This window comes from Xenopus laevis, chromosome 2S, assembly GCF_017654675.1.
Source record: "Xenopus laevis strain J_2021 chromosome 2S, Xenopus_laevis_v10.1, whole genome shotgun sequence".
NCBI lineage: Eukaryota > Metazoa > Chordata > Amphibia > Anura > Pipidae > Xenopus > Xenopus laevis.
Genome location: NC_054374.1, coordinates 63,513,824 through 63,535,762, shown reverse-complemented (window position 1 = coordinate 63,535,762; position 21,939 = coordinate 63,513,824). Strand labels below are relative to the sequence as shown.

At 38.5% G+C, this 21,939-nt stretch overlaps 2 protein-coding genes across 4 annotated transcripts in view; both read right to left on the bottom strand.

The window, feature by feature from the left end:
- Positions 1-2,250, bottom strand: part of rassf5.S (Ras association domain family member 5 S homeolog) — a 46,151-nt gene extending 43,901 nt beyond the window's left edge. The window contains exon 1 of the mRNA XM_041583884.1: positions 1,172-2,250. Within this exon, the coding sequence (XP_041439818.1) occupies positions 1,172-1,325 (154 nt within the window). The 5' untranslated portion in view covers positions 1,326-2,250. The remainder of the gene's footprint in view (positions 1-1,171) is intronic.
- Positions 2,251-2,510: 260 nt separating this feature from the next.
- The window catches only part of ikbke.S (inhibitor of nuclear factor kappa B kinase subunit epsilon S homeolog), a 38,171-nt gene continuing 18,742 nt past the window's right edge, over positions 2,511-21,939 (bottom strand). For all 3 annotated transcript variants that reach the window (XM_041583882.1, XM_018249386.2, XM_041583883.1), the window contains 11 exons: positions 21,617-21,708; positions 18,580-18,681; positions 11,451-11,529; positions 10,931-11,040; positions 9,554-9,630; positions 7,687-7,726; positions 7,499-7,600; positions 6,835-6,931; positions 5,182-5,285; positions 4,489-4,560; positions 2,511-3,407 (listed from right to left, as the gene is read on the bottom strand). In XM_041583882.1, coding sequence (XP_041439816.1) covers positions 3,377-3,407; positions 4,489-4,560; positions 5,182-5,285; positions 6,835-6,931; positions 7,499-7,600; positions 7,687-7,726; positions 9,554-9,630; positions 10,931-11,040; positions 11,451-11,529; positions 18,580-18,681; positions 21,617-21,708 — 906 coding nt within the window. In that variant the 3' untranslated portion in view covers positions 2,511-3,376. The remainder of the gene's footprint in view (positions 3,408-4,488; positions 4,561-5,181; positions 5,286-6,834; positions 6,932-7,498; positions 7,601-7,686; positions 7,727-9,553; positions 9,631-10,930; positions 11,041-11,450; positions 11,530-18,579; positions 18,682-21,616; positions 21,709-21,939) is intronic.

Sequence of the window (21,939 nt, the reverse complement as noted above, 5' to 3'; positions counted from 1 at the left end):
GGAGTTGAGAGCTCAGGTGCACGTGTGCCTGGATCTGTATGTATCCAGGGCACATGCACATGCTTTGCCTGCATTCTTCTATCAGGTGCAATTAGGACCCAGTGCAAATAAAAATAAATATTAAAAGATTCAGACAGAGAAATAATACATTTTAAAAAAGAACTAGATGAACCCCTGATCACACCCCTAGGCTATAGCCTAGGTAAGCCTATGCATTTATACGCTCCTGCATACAACTGCTTTGACCTGGCAGTAAATGCAGAGCTTCCTATATGAGCTGTGCCTATACTGTATGTTATTAGTGTTATTCCAGTTAAATAAAACACGTTGAAAGGGCATGTAAATGTACACCATGTCCAGTGTGCACATTTGTGTGCAATTTTACAAAGCAGTGCAAATCTTTATATCTCTGGTATCAACATATTGGGCTTGATTGTATTATATTACACTGGAGTGGAATTTTGCATTGTAGGTAAAAACCTGGTGACCTGTGCCAATTTAGTAAATGAGTCTACTGTGTTTCAGTGGAAGGAAATATTGATTTGTCTCGTAGTCAGTTTTCACTCGATACTGCAGTCCAAGGTTGTAATTTTCAAGGCTCCAGAACCTCTACAATTACACGCCCTATAACCCAACTTCCCCTGACTTCTTCCATCTTATTAACGTACGTTCTGAAATTCAAACGTGACTTTTTATAAGCAATGTTGTTATTAGATGGTGGTTTATCAATCTCATTAAGTCACTGCTTGTCATTGCCATGTAAACATATTCTTCTATATTTATAATATATATACTGGTAAAAGAATTTCTACAAATTGAGTTCTATAATTGGTTCTGCTTTGTATGTGTTTCAGTTCATGCATGCCCTTATTAATACTGCTTATTCCCTCCACCAATGCTACCAAAAATCGTTGTGTGAATGTTCAGTTTGTTGCCAGTTGAATATTTGAATCTTTAATATTAAGAATTGGCTTATTTAAAAATGTACATAATAAAGTTTATATCCTGCTGTACAGTAAAGGTACATTTATACATTTGCCACAGGATAACCTGAATTATTGCTTTTATCAAGTATTAAAAGGCTGTGAGCTGTGTGGCTAAGTTTCTTTATGCCAAGCATTTTTACTACAATCAATTTATCTACAACAGAGAATACATTGCTCTTACATACCTCTCACAATCAGTCGCTCCTGGCTGGGCGCAGGGAAGAGATGCAGACCTTCAGACCAAGACTTAGACTTTGGGAAGTGTCGAAAAAGGTTGCGGAATTTTTTTGTGACCACACCAAAGCATGCAGCTGTTGTCTCCGTCCGTCTCTGCGCCATTCCGTATTCCGATTAGATCCCAGAGGAAGCCATGAAGGAGCCAATAATACTCCCCTACATCATTATTACTTCCAAGCAAAAGCGACTTCGGACCAACGATGAGGTCCATATACACACACAGACAATAAATATATAGCAAGTATGTTTTCTAGGAAGAGGAAAAACACAGCCCACTGTTATAAAAATCAAAAACTATAAAAAAAAAGATGGACACACTTTGGAAGATCAGTATTTGCTTAAGGTTTTTCTCCCCTGATATACACAAATGAAAATGAGTTGGAAAACAGCTTCTGGGTTTCTCTGGCTTATAGACAGATTTTGCAGCCAAGAATCCCATCCGTCTGTTTTCTCTGTACCAGCTCTAGGAGAAAAAAAAAAACTTTCTATTTCTGGGGCTTTTTGTAAGATAAGATAAAAAGCATGAGTGTGCAAGACTGTAACCTAAAACCTTGCCTTGTTACGCAGGGAATAATCTGCTCACAGCCTGCTTTCCCCTTTGCTTCTCTTTACCATTCTCAAATATTGTTAGCTCTTCGATTAATTCAGTCACTTAACCCTTGAGGGCCAGAGTAGTAAACAAAGCATTGTGTTCCATCAATAGCTGCTATTCCTTCTGAATATTCACAATTACATACTTAAACTGTTACCAGAAATCCCCAACTAGCAGCCATCTATATTAAACCCTTTAGAGAAATCAGACATCAGTAGTCCTCGAAAATGGAAAGTCATTAATTGATTTTTGGATGAGGTTATTTTTGGATGTGGTTCACACGGATGGAAAAGTATAGGAAAATGTGTCTGCGCAGTTTAAATTTTTAAAAAGCTGGCTTCTTTTCTCTTGCTGTCAGATACGTGATCTGCTCTCAGACAAAAACTGTGAAAAGGACCTGTACTGCCATTCTCTGATTTCCTTCAGATCTTTTGAAAATGAAGGCAATGCAAATGTGTTTTTAATGTGGCGTTCTCTTATGTAATAAAAGAAACATAAGTGCCTGCCCGGGTGTAGTAACCCATAGCAACTAATAAGATGTTGTTTTCTTTGCTTCTTGCTATAGGTTACTATAGGTGCTTAGACCAGTAGCACATTTTATTCCATTTCCCTGTATTTATTTCTTTAATGAATCCAATTTTAGAAGGGTGAAGTGTGTGCCATCTCTAAAACATACATATTGACCAATACCAGTGCCAACTGCCTGGGATATGTGCTCCTAGGCCTACTGTTTATTATAGCGAGTTAATATATTTTAGTATTATTACAATACAAACTGTTTCTCATAAAAATTTAACAACATCTTAAAATAAATACCGTTAAAGCATGTAATACTGTTGCAGAACATAACATTACAGTGCACTTTTTGACACACTTGCTTTACATGGAATCATGCTATGCCAATGCATCCTGCAGTTCTTGATCAGTAACTCACCACAAAAAGACAAGAAAAAAATATAATCCAGAAATACTCCGAAACAGATTTCCTTTAACAACTGGAAATGTCTAACACAGTGTTATGTATGTAACTGAGGAATAAAAGCTACTGACTAATATTTCCAGTGGGTTTGTGCCCAAATTGTATAGTGAGATGAAAGTCATGGTAACTATCCAAAACATGTATAAACCTGCATTTTCTTATAGGTCAATCTGGATTTTCTTTCATTTCTTATAGCATTTAGACCTTCAGAGGACTTGTAGAAATTTGGACAGTATCTTAAAACATCTTTGGCTGATTTGTTACTATATGAACTTTTCCAGTATCTACACTGGAAACCAATTCCAGGCAATTTGTAAACAAGCAACTGGTCTTTTGGGCAAGCCAGAGAGCCAGAGTTCCAAAGGTTAACATTAAACCTGCATGTTCCATTTAATCAGACTGTTCTTTGGAATACTGAGATTAACACGTCAACTCCCAAGAAAGTAAGCATGTCCTCCTCCTTTGGTGAAGAAGAATGATGAATTTTTGGCATTTTCTGCTGTCTCCCCATCTTCATTTACGAATGGATAAATTAGTCACATAAGGTTATAATTTGTGAAAGCAGCTGTTTAAAATGGCCTCTCACACACTGGGGGATGATGTAACACCCAACCTGAAAAAGAAGATTTATTTATTTAGTTGCATTTCTGTACATGAGTGTGATATAATTTGCATAAAAGATATTATATATATATCTTATTTGCATAAGATATTATAACACATAGCACCGAAAATGTGAACAATATTTTACTATTTGTCCAAAAACAAGCAAGCTTTATCTGACAAAGAGGTTTTGGCCTGAGGGTACACAAGACTGATCAATCACAATGTGCCTTACTTAGATATGAACAGAGTGGGGCAAAATGTTATCCTTAAAGAGAGAACTTTAATTTACAACAGTAGGGCAAACTTTTTCTTGCAGTCCTGATCATGCATTTGCATCTGAATGTCATCATATAATTTGCTTCACCCAGAACAAAATGCAGTCTGTTGCACTGAAATTAAAAAGGTGATGCCCCATGCCTTTCACCTATCTAACAAATTGTGAGCAGATTTGGAAAAATTTCTATGAAGGACAGTTGTATCATAGTGGAGAGACGTTTCTATAGCAAGCTTTGGCAATATGCACAGCTATTGTAGTGCTAAAAATTCCTTTGCCTACCCTATACACTTTACATGCCCATTGAGTTTCACTAAATTTTCTGTGAAGAAACAGGCCACAAGTTTGCTCATCACTATACATCAATTCAAAGATAGCACAGCTCTAGAGCACAGACATTATGGGGGTTATTTACTAAACTCCGAATGCAAAAATCACAAAAAATTTGTGATTTTTTATAAAATCAGACTTTTAAAAAAACATGAATTTTTCAGAATTTATTAAACCCCGAGAATGGAAAAGTCAGAATGGAAAATCCGGCATCTCAGACCTGTCGAGGTTGCATATACAGTAAGTCAATGGGAGAAGTCCCAATGATTTTTTGATGTGTGCTGGGTTTCGTGCAATACCCCGAAGTTTTCAGAGTTTTCAGGTGAAAATCAGATGAAAAAATTGTGAAAATAGTTTTTTTCTCCTGCAAAGCTAATTTTCGGGAAAATGTAATAATAAATAAGCGTAAAAAACATGAGAGGACTTGTAGAAAATATTGAGATAAATTTGGACTTTGATAAGTAACCCCTTAAGATACCCTTACCTCTCTATAACACCATTGTTTTGTTCTAGTTCACAAGTTACTGTTTTCATCTGATCTCTCAGCTTTAGCATCCTGTAATAAACACATTTAAAAAGTACAAATGTTATATATGGTGGTAATATGGTAAAGTTTACTGTTCAGAAAAAACTGACAACATTTATCCAACTGCTTCATTTTCCTAGAATCCCCTGGGCCAAATAAAACTGTCCACGTAGGTACAGGATTCACTTAAGGAGTTTTATACTGCATAATGATGGCTGCAAACTCTATAGAAGTCATCAATCACAGTTATTGTGGTGCCTAGAACATTTATTAAAAAAACACGGCATGAAGAAGTTTCTGGGTGTGGATCTGGGCCAGCGGGGCCCACAAGAGCCAGGGCCCAGCGTGTTTTTCCCCGTTTTCCACTGGCTCAGTCTGACCCTGGTAACGTATATTGTAAAGCTCCTTAGAATTACACTTTCATGAATAAAATTTACATTTTCAAAATAAAATTGGGGTGGAGTTCCCTTTAATTAAATAAAAAAAGAATATTTATCTACTTTTTTTTTTATTAAGAGAAGGTTATTTAGTTTAACTCCCTTCTGATTAAATGCCTTACATTATAACAGCTCCTTATTCATTGTAATTGAAAAACTGTATTTTATGACATTTCTAAATTCTCAAAATGTTTTATTTCAGTCACGGACTCACCTTAGTGCCAGGTCTTCTTTGCTCGGATTATGGCATGAAGGCAGAGGGCTGTGATTTGGTTGCACTGACATTTGTTGAATCCTCAGGGACAAATCATCTACAGTCTAGAACAGACGGGTATAGAGGCCGGTGAGAATCAGCAACCAAACATTACATAGGATACGTTATCCGAAATCCCATTATCCAGAAAGCTCCAAATAAATCTCCCATAGGCTCCATTTTATCTAAATAATCCAAATTTTAATAAAATTTCCTTTTGTAATGATAAAACAGTACCTTGTACTTGATCCCAACTACAATATAATTTATCCTTATTTCAGGCAAAACTGGCCTTTCGGGATTATTTAATGTTTACATGAAGATCCAAGTTACAGAAAAATCTGTTATCCGGACCAAAGCATTCTGGATAACAGGTCCCATACCTGTATATGATATGCAAGTATATAGAAAATGAGGATTCCATATTCAAAAATGTTAGCAAAATTATTTATCATAATAGTTGGGATCTAAAACAGATTATTCATAAATCTTATAAAACCTTCGACCTTCAGCACCAGGGACTCCACCAGTTCAAGGTGACCCTAAACACCGCAGTATAAGAATCAGTGTGGACAAGTTTGTGGCTTGCTGCTGCAAGTGCAAGGTCAAGGCAAAAACAAGTCCAGCAAATTCACAGCCTGAAAAAAGGTCATAATTGACAAATGTGTGCCTTGGACAATAATAATGTATGTAATAATGTTGTACAATTAATTTATAATGCTATGTGCTAGAGTCTATGTGCTCTGCAATGCAATCGCCAGCACAGGGGCTATGTATCTCTGTAACTGTTTTTAAAATTTGTAACCCCCCATGTAAATGCATTGATAGGTGAAGTCATTAATCACTACCCTGAATACAGGAACATTCACATTTTTTAATCAGAATTGGAGTGCCTTTGTTTTTTTTAACATGCAGGAGAGACAGAGGTATTGTATGTTTTTAAAAACAGCAGGGAAATAATAAGATCAAATTACAAAGTGACAACTGTTAGTAAGTTTCCTGGAGGCAGGCAAGACCTTCATGTTGACACCACTAATGTACCAACACATGCAACCCAGCAATGATTCTAGTGGAGTGGTCATTTGTTAATGCTTGACTTACTGATATTGATAATACTGCGAGGAGTCATTTTCAGACTTTTTGTGCCCTTTGACCCCAACACTCCCCCCATTGGCCATTGAATTGTGTAGAGCCCCTTGCCTAATGACCAGTAGGTGCAGTGCAGGTAAATGAAAACATTGTTGAATTAGGCATGTTAGTAGTATCTATTACAAAGTATCTATGGCAGCTGAAATGAGTTCCTCTCAAATTTTGCTCCACTGAATAGTCTGAACAGCAAAAGTATTCACATGAAAACTCAGTCCAACTTTAGAAAAGAAATGTCAGTACTGCATAGAAATGTGCTAGTAAGAAATACAAATTCTACAATTTTATATTACAGTATATCACTTTCAGAGCAACTAAATAAAGATTGCTTACTCTCTTATTTCTTCATTTGTACTGTATGTCACCCACCCCATTAGATTAGAATAAACATGAAATCAATTAAGTTGCCTGGAAATGGTTCCCTAGCTCAGGATGCCACACATAGTGCTGAAATATACGTTACTGTACATTGCTGACAGAGTCCTGATATTTCTGTAGATCCAGGAGACTTGCACCAAGGTATCCATTCACCAAGTCCACTTGCTTCTGGATATCAGTAAAGGTACTGCAAGGCAGCAAAGCAGGAAGGTGAACTTCAATATAACATATAAAATATTACTTAAAAAATGTGAATTACAAATACCCTGGCTTGGTAGAGATCCATTTAGTTGTAGCTGACAAGAGCTATTCAGTTGTGCTTTAGAAATGGCACACATGGGCACATCTAATACATTATCAGTGAAGTGAAATTGATGCAAACATACAATATACGCATTTTCAGCTGTACTATATATTGTTGGTTTTTGTGTTATAACCCTGTCATTTCTGCCTTTTTTATCCTTCGGTTTCATTCTGTAATGCTTGTAAGTTAAATTATTGTCCCCTGGTTTTTATCTTATTGTTCGATGTAACATGTTGGCACCACATAAGCAAATAATAATGCATACAACATATTTTTGATATAGTAGTTTGCATCCTACATAATGTTACATTTTGTATCCACTCTATGCCACTTTCACATTACTATGTCCTATTATAGTGTACATGTATATTTCAGAATATATCCGGTATATTATCTAATCAAAGAAGCCTTTGAATAGTTTATGCATTTGTCCAGTATTTCTGTATTTACCTCATTCTAGTGCTGTGTTTGTCTATTGCTGCCTGATATTTCTGCACAACTCCATCCTGAAAGATTGACAGAACTTTCTTGGCCAGATTTCCCAGATTAACTCTGTGAATACACAAAATAAGGACATGATGTAAGATTCCCATTTTTAGACGAGCAATTGGTTTTGGTAAGCTAAAATTATAACTCACTTATCTAGTTTGTGAATTTGCACCTCATTGTAACCAAGCTCTAAAAGGAGAAATAAATACAAACATAAGCAGATGTTTCAAGTAAAGATAAACATTTTAGCCAAGTGTAAGGCTATAGTAAAAGTTTGCATTAGTTTAATTAGTATATGATCACGGGCTGTTGTGTGCTTCTTACATTCAACAGCTCTATTTATCTTTGGTTGTAGCTCCCCTTTTATACCCCCAAATCTATGTGGGGTACAAGATCCAAGTGTGTATGCACATCTAAGATTAAAATTTGGGGGCTAAAGGAAGCAGCACAGAATCCTTATGCAGTCATATATTATAGGCAGATATTTAATGAATTTTCAGCAAAGGTTACCAGACTATGGAGCTGTGTGATTTTAGGAGAATATTTATTCACTTTCCTGGAGGCCCAATGTGAAGGTTAGTCAGGGGTACATTTTGGGTGATTTGAAATGCCTGTTTCTGTATATGCGCGCAGTGCTGGGTACCTGCCTGTCCGCGACCCTCGACAAAGTGGGGTCGCGCAGCGCCACTAAGAAGAGGATCTGGGCCGACGGGGCCCACTGGGTTTTTTCCCGGTGTCCTGCCGGCCCAGTCCGACACTGCCAATGGTTCTGAATGTTTGTAATGTTATTAATGGTTAAAGGGCCTGTACTACATACCTCCCTACATTTTGGAAATAAAAAGAGGGACAAAAAGAAATTTTTTTGACCACACCCATTTTAGTGGCCACAAATTACTATGTTAATTTTAGAGAATTTGGCAGGTTATGAAAGTTTGAACAAATTTCTGTAGTTTTTACAGTTTTGCTAATGACGGCGAATTGCCCTTTAAGCTGCAAGTCACAGTTTCCTCCAATGACCTGCTTATCTTAAATTGTTACAATTGTTTCTTTGCTTATCTTAAATTGTTACAGAAGTATCTAAGTGCACCTGCCACGTATTTTGAGCTCTCTGCCAAAAGCGAATTACGTTTTAAAAACTTTGTATCTTTTTCTGGCTGTTCAGTGCAGGAGATCAAAGAGAAAGTTGGGACATTTCAGTAACAATCCAGGACTGCGGGTTGATCTATCAAAATCAGGACCATACCTCAAAAAACGGGACAGCTTATATACTAGGCCAGGGGGCTTAAGTTTGCTACCTGTCTAGTGACCTATAGCAACCAAATACCAGGTTGCATTTACTGATCAGCTGTTTGAAAACAAACATCTTATTGGTTGCTATGAGTTACTAGATATGAGCAAACTTAACATTTCCTGAACATTTTCTCCCGAACTGTACAGTCAAAAAACTGAAAAGCAGGTGGCGCTGTTGTATAAAAAAAAAAAAATCACTATATTAGAAGTACAACATCTTCAAAATTTAAAAAAAAAATGTATATTGCAAATATGCTCAGTAGTGATGGGTGAATTTGTCCCGTTACGCCTCGCTGAAAAAATTGTGAATTTCCCGCGAAATTCGTGAAATGGCGAAAAATTTGTGAAATGGCAAAAAAATTTCCTATACGTGAATTTCTAATGTTTCATTAAAGGAGAGCTAAACCCTCAAAATGAATATGTCATTTTATATACTGAACTCAAATATTCAATTCATCTTACATGGCCTCATCAACACCATATATATTCACTGCTCTGTTATATATATATATTCAATGATATATTTTTGACATTTTAAGTAAATGTGATAGGAGGTTATATGTACTGTTTATTTTTAGTCATTTCCAACATAGCTCCACTCCAATTAAGTGATTATTGTTTGTCATTAATATGTGGGAGGGAGAAGCTGCCATCCACATTTAATATTTATTATATTATTACATGTTAATATTTTGTTTGGTGCTAATGGATATTTTAGATACATACGTGACTGCTGCTTTCTTTTCTTGAATTGATTGAATATCAGTTGCATTTTTTGCAGGCAATATTCCATCCGGTTAACACTGTGATATAATAATAATAATTATTCTTTAGTCTCAGTAAAACAGTCTGACTGAATTACACCAGTACCAGTAGGTACAAAAGCACTTGTCCAATTAAACCGTTACCCTTTACCCCCAGATATTGGTTCTTACAGGTTACTGGTCAATAAAAATAAAGCTAGGTTGTTAAAGGGATTCAGTCATGATTTTTATAATTTTTTCAATTATATTATTATTTAATTTATTAATTATATTATTGTTTAATTATTTAATTCACTCTATAATATAAAATGTAATTCCTGAACCAGCAAGTGTATTTTTATTTTAATATTGGTGTGTAAGGCAGCCATCTCAGGTAATTTTGTCTGGTCATGTGCTTTCAGAAAAAGCCAGCACTTTAGTAAGGAACTGCTTCCTGGCAGGCTTTTGTTTCTCCTACTCAATGAAACTGAATGTGTCGCAGCGGGACATGGATTTTACTATTGAGTGCTGTTCTTAGATCTACCAGGGAGCTGTTATCTTGTGTTAGGGAGCTGCTATTTGGTTACCTTCCCATTGTTCTGTTGTTAGGCTGCTGGGGGGGGGTGATATCACTCCAACTTGCAGTACAGCAGTAAAAAGTGACTGAAGTTTATCAGAACACAAGTCACATGACTGGGGGCAGCTGGGAAACTGACAATATGTCTAGCCCCATGCCAGATTTCAAAATTAAATATAGAAAAATCTGTTTGCTCTTTTGAGAAATGTATTTCAGTGCAGAATTCTGCTGGAGCAGCACTATTCTGATGCGTTTTGAAAAAAACTTTTTTTATCCCACAACAGTATCCCTTTAAGAAAAGATACTCTCTTTTATAAATGAGCTTATTTTATACAAATAGAAAACACAGAAGGGCCAAGTGTAAATTTCTCACTTTTGTCCAACTACACCAAAGTCCTTTCAGGCAGGAGTGGGAGGATCTTGCATGTTCTTTATAAGTAAGTGTAAGCCCATTCTGTCTTTTCATTAGCAAAATACAAGACCTTTCTTTCCTGCCCACCTATCATTGTACAATTCTAAATATCTAAATGCCTGGTCTCAGCTGTGCTAGAATTTAGTATAAATCAATACGGCAACTATTCTGTTCTCACATGGTACATTTTGCATTAAGCTTTTAACCTATTTCAAAATTTGTATTTTAAATGCCTCCAAATCACACCAGCAATTAAAAGCCAGTCACTGTTTACCCAATCAACTTGGGTGAAAAAGAAGGAGGTAAAGAATGAAGCATAATAAACTGGAAATCAAACAGAGCCAGCTATCTTTCTTGCAATTAATACCCACCTTTTATCTAACTGAATCTGGTCCTGGATTTGACTAACTTCTAACAACATGAAGCCCAAGATTTTCTGTTTTTCGGCAATGTGAGAACAACTGGACATGGTATGGCCAATCTGCAATAACATTAATATATTACTGTATATAGAAAACATTTTAAATTATACACTTTTTCCATTCCAGACTTTACAGACTTTTAAGTCATTATCTTTAATTGTTGTTGGACTACATCGCTCAACATCTTTTGGCACTCATACTCATCAGCTTAATGGAATTGCATAATATCATGGAATTATGCAAGATCGTTGAGATTGGCTACATTCTTGGGTGTATTTTTTTTAACTTGTGGTAATACAATAAGTGATGCCAAATTTGCTTCGAAACTGATTGTTGCTATGGTTACTTGACCAGGGACAAATCTTGTGTTTATATGTTAAGGAAGTCTCTGTGGCAATAACATGTTTGTATATGTGGAAAAACACAAAAAAATCCCATATCAGCCTCGATTGCACAGTTTTAGACTCACAGACTGAAGCTGCCTGCGGCACTCCGCTAGATCTGGGAACTCTGGAAATTCTGGATTCCTACTGTTAACTGAATTATACCTGTGAAGTAAAAAAAAACATGCAGTGATTAATTTTATAGTCATATAGAGTGAGTGGGGGCTTAGAGTGTGTTATAACGAAGTGGTTTGTGCCAAACAGGAAAACGTTTGCTACTCTTCCCACCCACCATAGCACATCTGTCTGAATAGGGAATGGAATGTTCCACTAGAAACCTATTGTAGGGACCCACAGGGTTAATGTGCCCCTATGGCTTTAAATTCCTACACTTGCTGATCTCCATAGTTGCTGGGAAGATGTCCATGTAGCTAGTTGTAATTTACATATCCCAGTTATTGGCCAGGAGGTGCTGTGACCATATCCTGTCACACTTTGGTATAGTGAGTGAGAAGGGGTGGATCTTCCACTTTGGCTCCTAGTGCTGATCCAGCTGGATGTTTCCAGGAGTACAATAAGGCCCAGTGGAGCCATTTGCTCTAGAGGGACCAGTACCTCTAGAGAGATAGGTTGGGGAGCAGGAACCCCAGAGCCGGGCCAACCCGGCCAGGCGCCCTAGGCAACCTGTCCGGGCACGGCGCCAGCTTAGTGTGCGTTCAATCGAGCATGCACGAAACTACGCACCGGCACGCATGCGTGAAAATACGCACCAGCACGCATGCGCGCAAGCGCATTTGAAACAGAAATTACCAGCGCCAGTCAGGGAGACACAGGGGTAGGCGACAGAGCAGGTACGTGCCTGGCACCCCTCAGTTTTGTGCCCTAGGCACGTGCCTACTCTGCCTACACCTAGTTCCGGCCCTGAGGGACCCCGTGAATGGGGCTAGCGAGTGGCAGGAATATAATTGTTATAGACTCTCTAGGAGAGTAAAGGTGGCCATACACTATAAGATCCGCTCGTTTGGCAAGGTCGCCAAACGAGCAGATCTTAACCCGATATGCCCACTAACGGCTTGGCAATATCGGATGAATCCGAACGGTCGGCCCCCAGATCAATATCTGAACGGTCAGGAGCCCCCACACATGGCAAATAAGCTGCCGAATTGGTATAAAGGACCGAAATCGGCAGCTTTAACCTACCTGTGAGTGAGGGAAGAGAGAAAGAGCAGCTTTGTGCTCCGTCAAGGAGGAGTAGCAGGGAGTAGCTACCCAGGCTGTAAGATGTGCCTACAGTGAAGGGACCACTGACGAAGCCGAGGACGGTGAAACGCGCGTTGGCGTGCATCCATGAGGGACAACGCTTCCCCTCTCTGCCTGCTGTTACCCTGTACACTGAGGCGAAAGAACAAACACCCGCAGCCGAAAAAGGAAAATCGTACAAGTGTCGCCCAGACGAATGTTATATGCGGCGATGAAAATGCTCCGCAAGATGGGCAAGGTGCGAGGTGCGGACTGTTAAGCCCACAATCAGGAGTAATCACTTCAGTAATTATGAAGCGGTAACGTATACCGGCATTTACTTCTGCACTATTTTCCTAGTAACAGTGAGAAGCACAGTACTCCTTGATAGGGATGTAGCGAACGGCGGAAAAAATGTTCGCGAACATATTCGCGAACTTGCGACAAAACATGCGAATAGTTCGCGAACGTCGCGAACCCCATAGACTTCAATGGGAAGGCGAATTTTAAAAGCTAGAAAAGACATTTCTGGCCAGAAAAATGATTTTAAAGTTGTTTAAAGGGTGCAACGACCTGGACAGTGGCATGCCAGAGGGGGATCAAGGGCAAAAATGTATCTGAAAAATCCATTGTTGACACAGCGCTGCGTTTTGTGCTGTAAAGGGCAGAAATCACACTACGTCACTCAGGTGATGTTTCTGGACACGGAATGTGAAAAAGCTCACACAGCTAGGTGGCACTTGGTTAAAGACTGGGCAAATAATGCCTGCAAGGTCAACGTATACACTACAGCCGTTGGATACGGAATATATTATTGCTGCTTGAAAAACGTCACTCGGGTGGTGTTTCTGGAGACGGTATTATTATTGATATTTAGACAGCTAGGTGGCAGTTGTTTGAAGAACAGATGCAGATGAGAGATCAGCAGCAGGACAGCTGCCCACAGCAGCTACATACAGAGCACTGCAGTAGAAGGTAGATTACTAGCCAGCAAAGCTACCTAACCTAAAATGTCCCTCAAATCCCTGCAGAGTTCTGTCCCTACAATACAGAGCAGTATCAAGTAGATTACTAGCCAGCAAAGTTACTATCAACTGTCCCTCAAATCACTAACAGCTCTCTCCCTACACTAGCTCTTCCAAGCACACACAGGCAGAATGAAAAAACGCTGCAGGGCTTCAGTTTATATATGGAAGGGGAGTGGTCCAGGGGGGTGTGGGGGTGGTCCAGGAGGGAGAGCTTCCTGATTGGCTGCCATGTATCTGCTGGTCTGGGGTGAGAGGGCAAAAATAAGCGCCAGCTAAGGCGAACCCAAATTGGCGAACGTCGCGCGACGTTCGCGAACATTCGCCGAACGCGAATAGTCGATGTTCGCGCGAATTAGTTCGCGGGCGAACAGTCCGCGACATCCCTACTCCTTGATATAGTATGGGCATTGAGAAAAAAATCTTAGCACAAGATATCCATTAAGCAACTGTTCCAACTACTCCATACTGTTGCAATTTTGCTGTATTTCCAAGTGGCTGGCAGCAAGTGGGTCATTAAGAGTGACTTTGGCCATATATTGTTACAATTGTTTCCACCCTGTTCCCAATTGGAAGGATGACTTGTTGAAATGGCAACAGTAGATAAAGGCATTGCGATTAACCTCACAGCGACAGAAGGAAGAAACAATAGAGTTAGCGTTTCCTCAGTGATTTAATTTTAACAGAAACACATGGACATTTTTATGAATTCAATCGGGACATTAACAAGCTAACCAACTAATGAAATTTACATCCATAGCAACTGGTCCATAATTATCAAATTGAAATATGAAATTATGATTAACAGCATCAAATCCAATATTAATTAATTCATTCTATTAATACGGATTAATTTTGATATATACTTATGTGTGGAATTTTTTAATATATGTGGTTTTTTGCATATGTGTAAATAAAAGGTGATTAATTTGTACTAACGTAGGTGTCACTAACTGTTTGAATCAGGTGGCTGAGAGAACAATTAAAATGTAATATAACAAATTATAGACTAAATACCGAGTGCAGACTTTGAGATACTTCATAATACTAATTAAGGGACCACAGTGGATAAGGTGTCAGGCTTTAGGTTCCCCTCCCTGACCACTTCACTGGGTGAGATCCAGACCAAGTGGGAGGTATTTCTGCCTGGAGGTATTCTGTACTGCCTTGACTACATACTCAGGGAATGCATCTGCATCTACCTCTGATATACTGTCTGAGCTGTGTGCCTTTATATTCTGCAAATGCCTCTGTACTCATGTAAGTAACCCGTGGATCATTTGACAAATACAGTTATTTTGTTTTGTTTGACTGCCTGAACCTCCTGGTGCCCATTTCTATATTGGTTAAAGCACAGTAGCCTGTGGGAGTCGTAGTCGCACTACACCGCACCTTCATTTCTTTCACTTTGCGAAGGCCCTGCCTTAAGTGTTAAGAGTCCAGTGTAACCCATGCTCTATTAAACTAGCTGGTGATTAACCCCGTTGGTGTAAATAGCCCAAGTTAGTGTTACACTATACATGTATATCATCATTTAAACATTTTAAACACAGCAAAAAAGAAAATGATGTTGTGGGATCAAAAGGATGTTCTGGACTTTGGTATAGTTAAGAAATGTGATAGGCCACGCATCCAAGAAGTAGGAATTGATGCCACAGGTGGTGAAATAAGGGTCTGAACAAGGGGTAAGGAGGTACGGTGCCTGGTACCCCTCCACCTTTGCGCCCTAGGCATGTGCCTCTTCTGCCTACCCCTAGTTCCAGCCCTGGCTCAGCAGTCCAGCACCTTCTGCAAATAAATATGATCTCTGATATATGCATTAGGCTACTGATACCTTGATTTACTGATGTGAGATGTACTGTGTACTATTAGCAAAGTTACAGCACCAGCAGGGGCGTAACTAGAGAGGAAGCAGACCCTGCGGCTGCAGGGGGGCCCAGGAGGTACAGGGGGCCCCATGAGGCTCTCATTCATGAGCAATTTCAACATATATTGTTAAAACAGGACAAACACTGGATATGTTGGGGGCCCTAGAATTAATTTGCTGTGGGGCCCAGCAACATCTAGTTACGCCACTGAGCACCAGGCCTACCGCCTCATGGGTTACAATGCTATGGAAACTGTGACTTTGTACATTTTGCATTTCAATTAACAACACCCATTTAAAAACTAATTGACACTGTATTACACGTGAGCCTAAGTGGGGAGGGGAACTGGTCCCAGCGACCACAGAAACAGACTATCATGGTTTCATTATATAGAAAATGATGCGATCCGCATCGGAGCTCACCCAGTCTCGCTGTGTCCTCCTGGTCGCAGCCTGTGTGAGACGCCAGCTACTTCCCGCCGGTATTCAGTATAGAGCACTCGATAGTCTCATCAAATTCGGCGCTGTTCCAGGACACGATTAGCAGACTACAGCATCAGTGCAAAAGGTAGGCTTTAAATGCACCTGTATCTCTAACACACTAGCTATTTAAGTCTTGAGTCATGTGATGTTTAATGACTCTGAGGAAGTGCCGGGAGATCCGGCAAGAAACGCGTAAGTCTATCAGCCCTGCACACCCACCGCTGTATATCCCAACCATGTGTGTGTTGAAATAAAGCCTACCTTTTGCACTGATGCTGTAGTCTGCTAATCTTGTCCTGGAACAGCGCCGAATTTGATGAGACTATCGAGTGCTCTATCATGGTTTCATTGTTTGGAATCAGGTACAGTATATTTATGTATATGTGTTTTTTTCACACACACATATATGAGATAGTATTTGTACACCTTTTTTTATATAAGCCTAATTAAATGAGTTAATGTCAAAAAGGGTTTATATTTTTCCTTTAAGGTCTATTAGTAGATCAAGATCAACCATTTGGGAAGCATTATGGGAAGCATTCAATATAAGCATATAGGTAAAATATATTATCTCCTTAATACAGTACATGTATGTGTTAATTGTCTTCCATGTTGCATTTCATAAATGAACAAAAGCTTCCACGATAATGGTACTCGGTAGATAGCAGAAATATATTTCTTTAACATTTCCTTCTTCCTTATACCAAGATTTACATAATAACCCTTTTGGTTTCAGTTTCTGGTAAATGTGTCTGTGCAGCAGCAAGCATTCTGTAAATTATTTAGAGCTACAGAAAACAGCGAGGTGATCTTATGAACTGAGAGGTATAAATGTGCTATAGCCAGAGGCAAACATTCAAATCATCCCAACCATGACTAGGCATTGTCAGTAAAAATGATCAACTAGCAGTCAGCAAGGTTTTCATTTAGACAAAAATGTTTAGGGTAAGGGCACACGGGCAGATTCAGGGAGATTAGTCCCCAAACTGCCTCCCCTGACTTCCCACCGGCTAAAATGTAAATCGCCGGCAGGATGGCAGTTGGTGCAATTCGTTTTCCGAAGTCGCCCGAAGTTTCCTCATGAAGCAACTTCGGTAAAATGAATCGAGTGCCATCCCGCCGGCGATTGACATTTTAGCCAGTAAGAAGTCATGGGGGAGGCAGTTTGGAGAGATAAGTCGCCCCAAAGAAGAATAATCTCCCTGGATCTGCCTGTGTGCCCTGACCCTAAACTTGATTGACATGTCAATTTTCAACCCAAAATCACTGTTACTATGATTAGGACTTCAATATACAGGTTAGCCTTTTACATGAAATACATTTCTCTTGTACTGTAGCTTTTCTTGTTTGTGATGCCATTCTGCCTTTGTGTATATACCCTTCATGATAATATTTTAGCTCTGGAAACTCTTTCGTCTATAGAATGTTACAGTTTCGCTGACACTGTACGCAGTATGGCAGATATTGCACAAAATAATGTATGCATTAATGAATGCAAACAAATAGCAAATAATAGAAAATAAACAGCCCTTGTGTGTAGTTATCTATAACAATAGGTTCAAATGAGAACCTGTTGGCAAAATATATTATCCACAACCAAAGGTGTGGACTAATAGAGCAACTAGGGTTTTTAAAATGCCCCCCGCCAGTACTAGGCCAATCAAACCAGGAGGGAGCTCCCAATTAGGGAGAACACTCAACTTACTCATTATCCACATGCGTGTAACGTCAGAAGCGTGTTATGCATATGCATACTGACTGACATGGCCGATCACACTGGGAGCTCCCTCCAGGTGCAAGTTCCCCGCAACCGGAATACAGACTCTAGTAGCCAGCACCTTTGGTGGGGAAAAATCAAACATCAAGTTCACTAAAATACACTTGCAGTATGTTAGAGATCGGGTATATCAAACAGGTGTCTTGGGGCCTATTCTCTCCCCAAAACCTTCTCACACAGATAAATGTTACTCTGAACATTTTACACTGTTCATGCTGGTTTTTGTTTATTAGTTTTATGCCCACTTTATTAAAATAGCAACAATTATCAGTATAAAATTTAGTCAAAATTAAACTAAAATTGTAAAGAAGTTTGTTTACCCCTCTATGGTGTCAAATTTCTTCTCTGTTTTGCATGCAGCCCCCTTTTGGACAGTCATCTCACTTACTGCATTTTATCAGTGATTTTGACAATGATGCTATATAGATGGACCTAGTCTTAGCACGTTTTTAGTTGGTTTTTATTATGTATTTTTTATTTTTTTTGAATTTATTAGGCTGCCCATTTACCTAATATGCTATTCTTTTTTGATTGTTTATAATTCTGTTTACCCCCTCTGCTATTCAATTTTTATTCTAATACAAACATACAAACAATAATCACAAAACCAGACCTGTCTCTCCCAACAATTTGTCCACCTGTTCTGTAGCATACATACAGAAATTTTTTTTAATAGAGAAATAGAACAAGTATGAATGAGATGTTGATCTTGCTGCCGAGAGAGAGAGAGAGAGAGAGAGAGAGAGAGAGAGAGAGAGAGAGAGAGGGAGAGAGGGAGAGGGAGAGGGAGAGAGAGAGAGAGAGAGAGAGCACTTCACCCTTACAGTTTTGTGATGCTGTTCTCTGTGCTGATTGTACAGTTAAGAAGAGAGGCCATTGCTGATTTCTTTTCAAGGATCCGGTGGCATTCTGCCTTTGTATTCTCACTGTAGAAAGTCCAAACAAAACAAATGTTAGGTTAAATTTTAAAGCCTTTCACTTTAATGGCACTTCCATTTAAAAATTGATTGCTTATATCAAATACTAACTTGCTCCTATGTTCTTTCTCTGGACCAGCCTGATGCTGCAGATGGCAGATTTCTTTCAGACAGTGGTGAGCCACAGCTAGTTTCCTTTCCTGACTCTTTCTTCACCAAGTTAAAGGAACAAACTCTGTCTATATTCTAAAGCTGCTTTGCTAAAATCCCCAGTGATATATCTCTAACATTACAGAAGAAAGAAGCAGCCCAGATAATATTATTTTGGCAGAAACATTACCAGGGAGATTTTATCTAGTATAGGTCAATCTACAAACAACTGGACTTGCTGAGTAATCAAAGAAATCAATCAATTTCATTGATTACTCAGCAAGTCCAGTTGTTTGTAGATTGACCTATACTAGATATACCATGACCTGGATGAATGAAAATCTTCATAGTCAGGGAGATTTTGTTTTATGTAAAAACCTATAGCATTAAACAGCTGGGACAGAGCACAAGAATATAAAGTGTGCAAAAAAACACTTTTACCGTAGTAAAAGCTTGTATGTAACCAATCATCAGTGCAGAGATCTGTTGAGAAATTATTAAAGTGACTCCTGTCCCTGCCTGTCACCTCTTCCTATTCAAAAGAATACTTAAAGTATTATTCTTTTGTATTATTCACTTTAATACTTAAAGTGATACTGACACATTTTTAAAATATGAATGTACATTAAAACCTACATATTGGTCATGTTGATCATTTTTTGCAGAGAGGTTTGTTTTTGTAAGCAATTGTTAGTTGAAGTTCCTACACCTGACTGTTTTGCCAACCTGACTGTCCCATCTCAGCCTGTCAATTAGAGATTCTAATGCTAACGGACTCCTGCTGCACAAATATGGCAGTCCCCTTATCGAGGAACATGTGGCAGAAAAGGAGAAAATGGCAACCAGGGTAAGGAGTTTTGACTGAAGCTACCTACCCAGAAGTGTTTTATTATGTTTATATGTACTTAAAAAGAGTCAACAAAGTCCCTGCCCTGTACAACATAAGTGTCAGCCAGGAAGAATATTTTTTTAACAAAAAGTAGAATATAATATATACACACACACACGCAGAGCAAAAGAGATACAGTTCTGTATTAGCAACAGTTGCACATCACATCAGACACTTTAATAATTCTTTTCTAATAATGTCAGAGGTTTTCATTTTCCATAATGATCTCCTGGAGAGTTACAGCAATTGAAACACCTGTTGTAGCTTAAGACATCTGTTCGCTGTTCTGCTGACATGTTCATTGTGACAGACATATGTCAATATGGATTTTGAGTCCATACACCATGCTACACTGAGCTGTTTGAACATTACAAGCTACACATGACTATCAGAAGGAATGTATATGAAATTATGGCACATAGAACATTTACTCATTTTAGGCAACTTCATTATTGTGAAATTATCACTTATTATAAAAGTTGCCTTGTCACTGGCCAGTCAAATTAGACAACTGCTGTTTCAGTTGTACCCCCAACCCATAATTTTAAAATATTAAATAAAACCTTATGGCCATCATAAGCATTTTTGTTGTCTATGCTTGTAGCCTATTATTCAAGAAGGTTCATATATAATATAACCCTTTAAGTTCAAATATATTGTTATTTGCCTTGCCTTCTCTTTTCATCTTTAATCAGATTACAATTTCTACTTCCCTATTATTGCACTCACTACATACAGCCCCTTGACTGCTCTTATTTTCTTGTTTGCAGTAGCTCCGTTTTCTCAACTGCACTTCGTTCCCTGTAAGTACTCCATTCCTTCTTTCTGCTGCATTCCTAGCTCAACTAATTGCCACAGTTTGCACTGTTTTCCTGTATTGATGATGCATTTCCTACATTGATGGCAGTATACATATGCTGGAGTGGGACTACTTATTAATATCTTGTTGGAATAATGCAATGCGTATCTGAAATATACATCTTTTTATAATAGTGTGTTGGCACTTACAATGGCATAACATCCTTTTACATTTTAGCGAAATACAGAAACCACTTTGAGAGAACTTGTAAATCAAAACTGTATATGCTTGTATTTAAGCCCTTTATGAATGTGAATACTTCTCCCTTGCTCCCTTCCACAACAAATAGTCAAAATTATTAAGGTAGGGAACAGATACCAGATAGTGCAGGTAAACTGTGCCTTTTTTGACCACACAATATGCTTTGAGCATGCTTATGTGATAGAGGTATTTAAATACATAACCTCTCCCACAAATATTGTGATTAGTTAACAGCAACTGCTAAACTATTTTTGGGGGAACAACATGGACTTTTGATCAAGGTGGATTAATGTACATGCACCTTCTTGGACTTTATAATAATGAATTTTTATGATATACAGTCTTTGAACACACTTGATTGTTCATCGTTGGACTGATCCTGGACTGAATTGATTAGCAAGGCTATAAATCCTCCTAGCACAGGCATGTCCAAAGTCAGGCCGAAGGGCCAATTGCGGCCCATTTTCAAATGTACACCAGCCCTCAGCCTCAATCATGAAATTAATAATATTGTGGTCCCCCAGCACAGTGCGATCAGGAATCCAGTAGCCGTAGCAGTAATATTTGGGCACATTAGTGAAATGATCTGCCACTTGGTCTATACTGCTGCCTGAGTGCTGAAAGTGTTGGCAATAGGTGAAAACACCATCAATTTGCCAACAATGACTTAACCTTTTCAAATCAAAGCACTATCTGTTGAAAAAGAGAACTTGCAGATCGAAACATGTTGTATGGTCAATAACGGCACGTTTTGCAGCAGTTTACTGGCACTTTTTAGAAACAGTAAATCTGTTCACCATCATTAATTTATCTGTATATGACACAAAACTGTTAAGTCTACTTACATGAGCCAGTATGTTCCTCGCAGTATAAATTCTTGGCATATGAGCAAAGCCCGGGAAACATGTAATGTTTGATAAACAGCACTTAGAACATTCTGTAACGACAAATGCATTAAATTCCAATACCAAAATAAGCAACAAAAATATATTGTTATATATATGTTTCACAATGACAAGTAAAAGCAGGAACAATTATATTTTATCTATTAGGTATGTCTAGTGTGCCTATTTGTTGTGATTGTCCTTGCATGTGTCTACTGTACATGTTCAGGATAACAGAAACTTTATACTCCATAGTTATCCAACTGGGTCCACAGCAGGTGCTA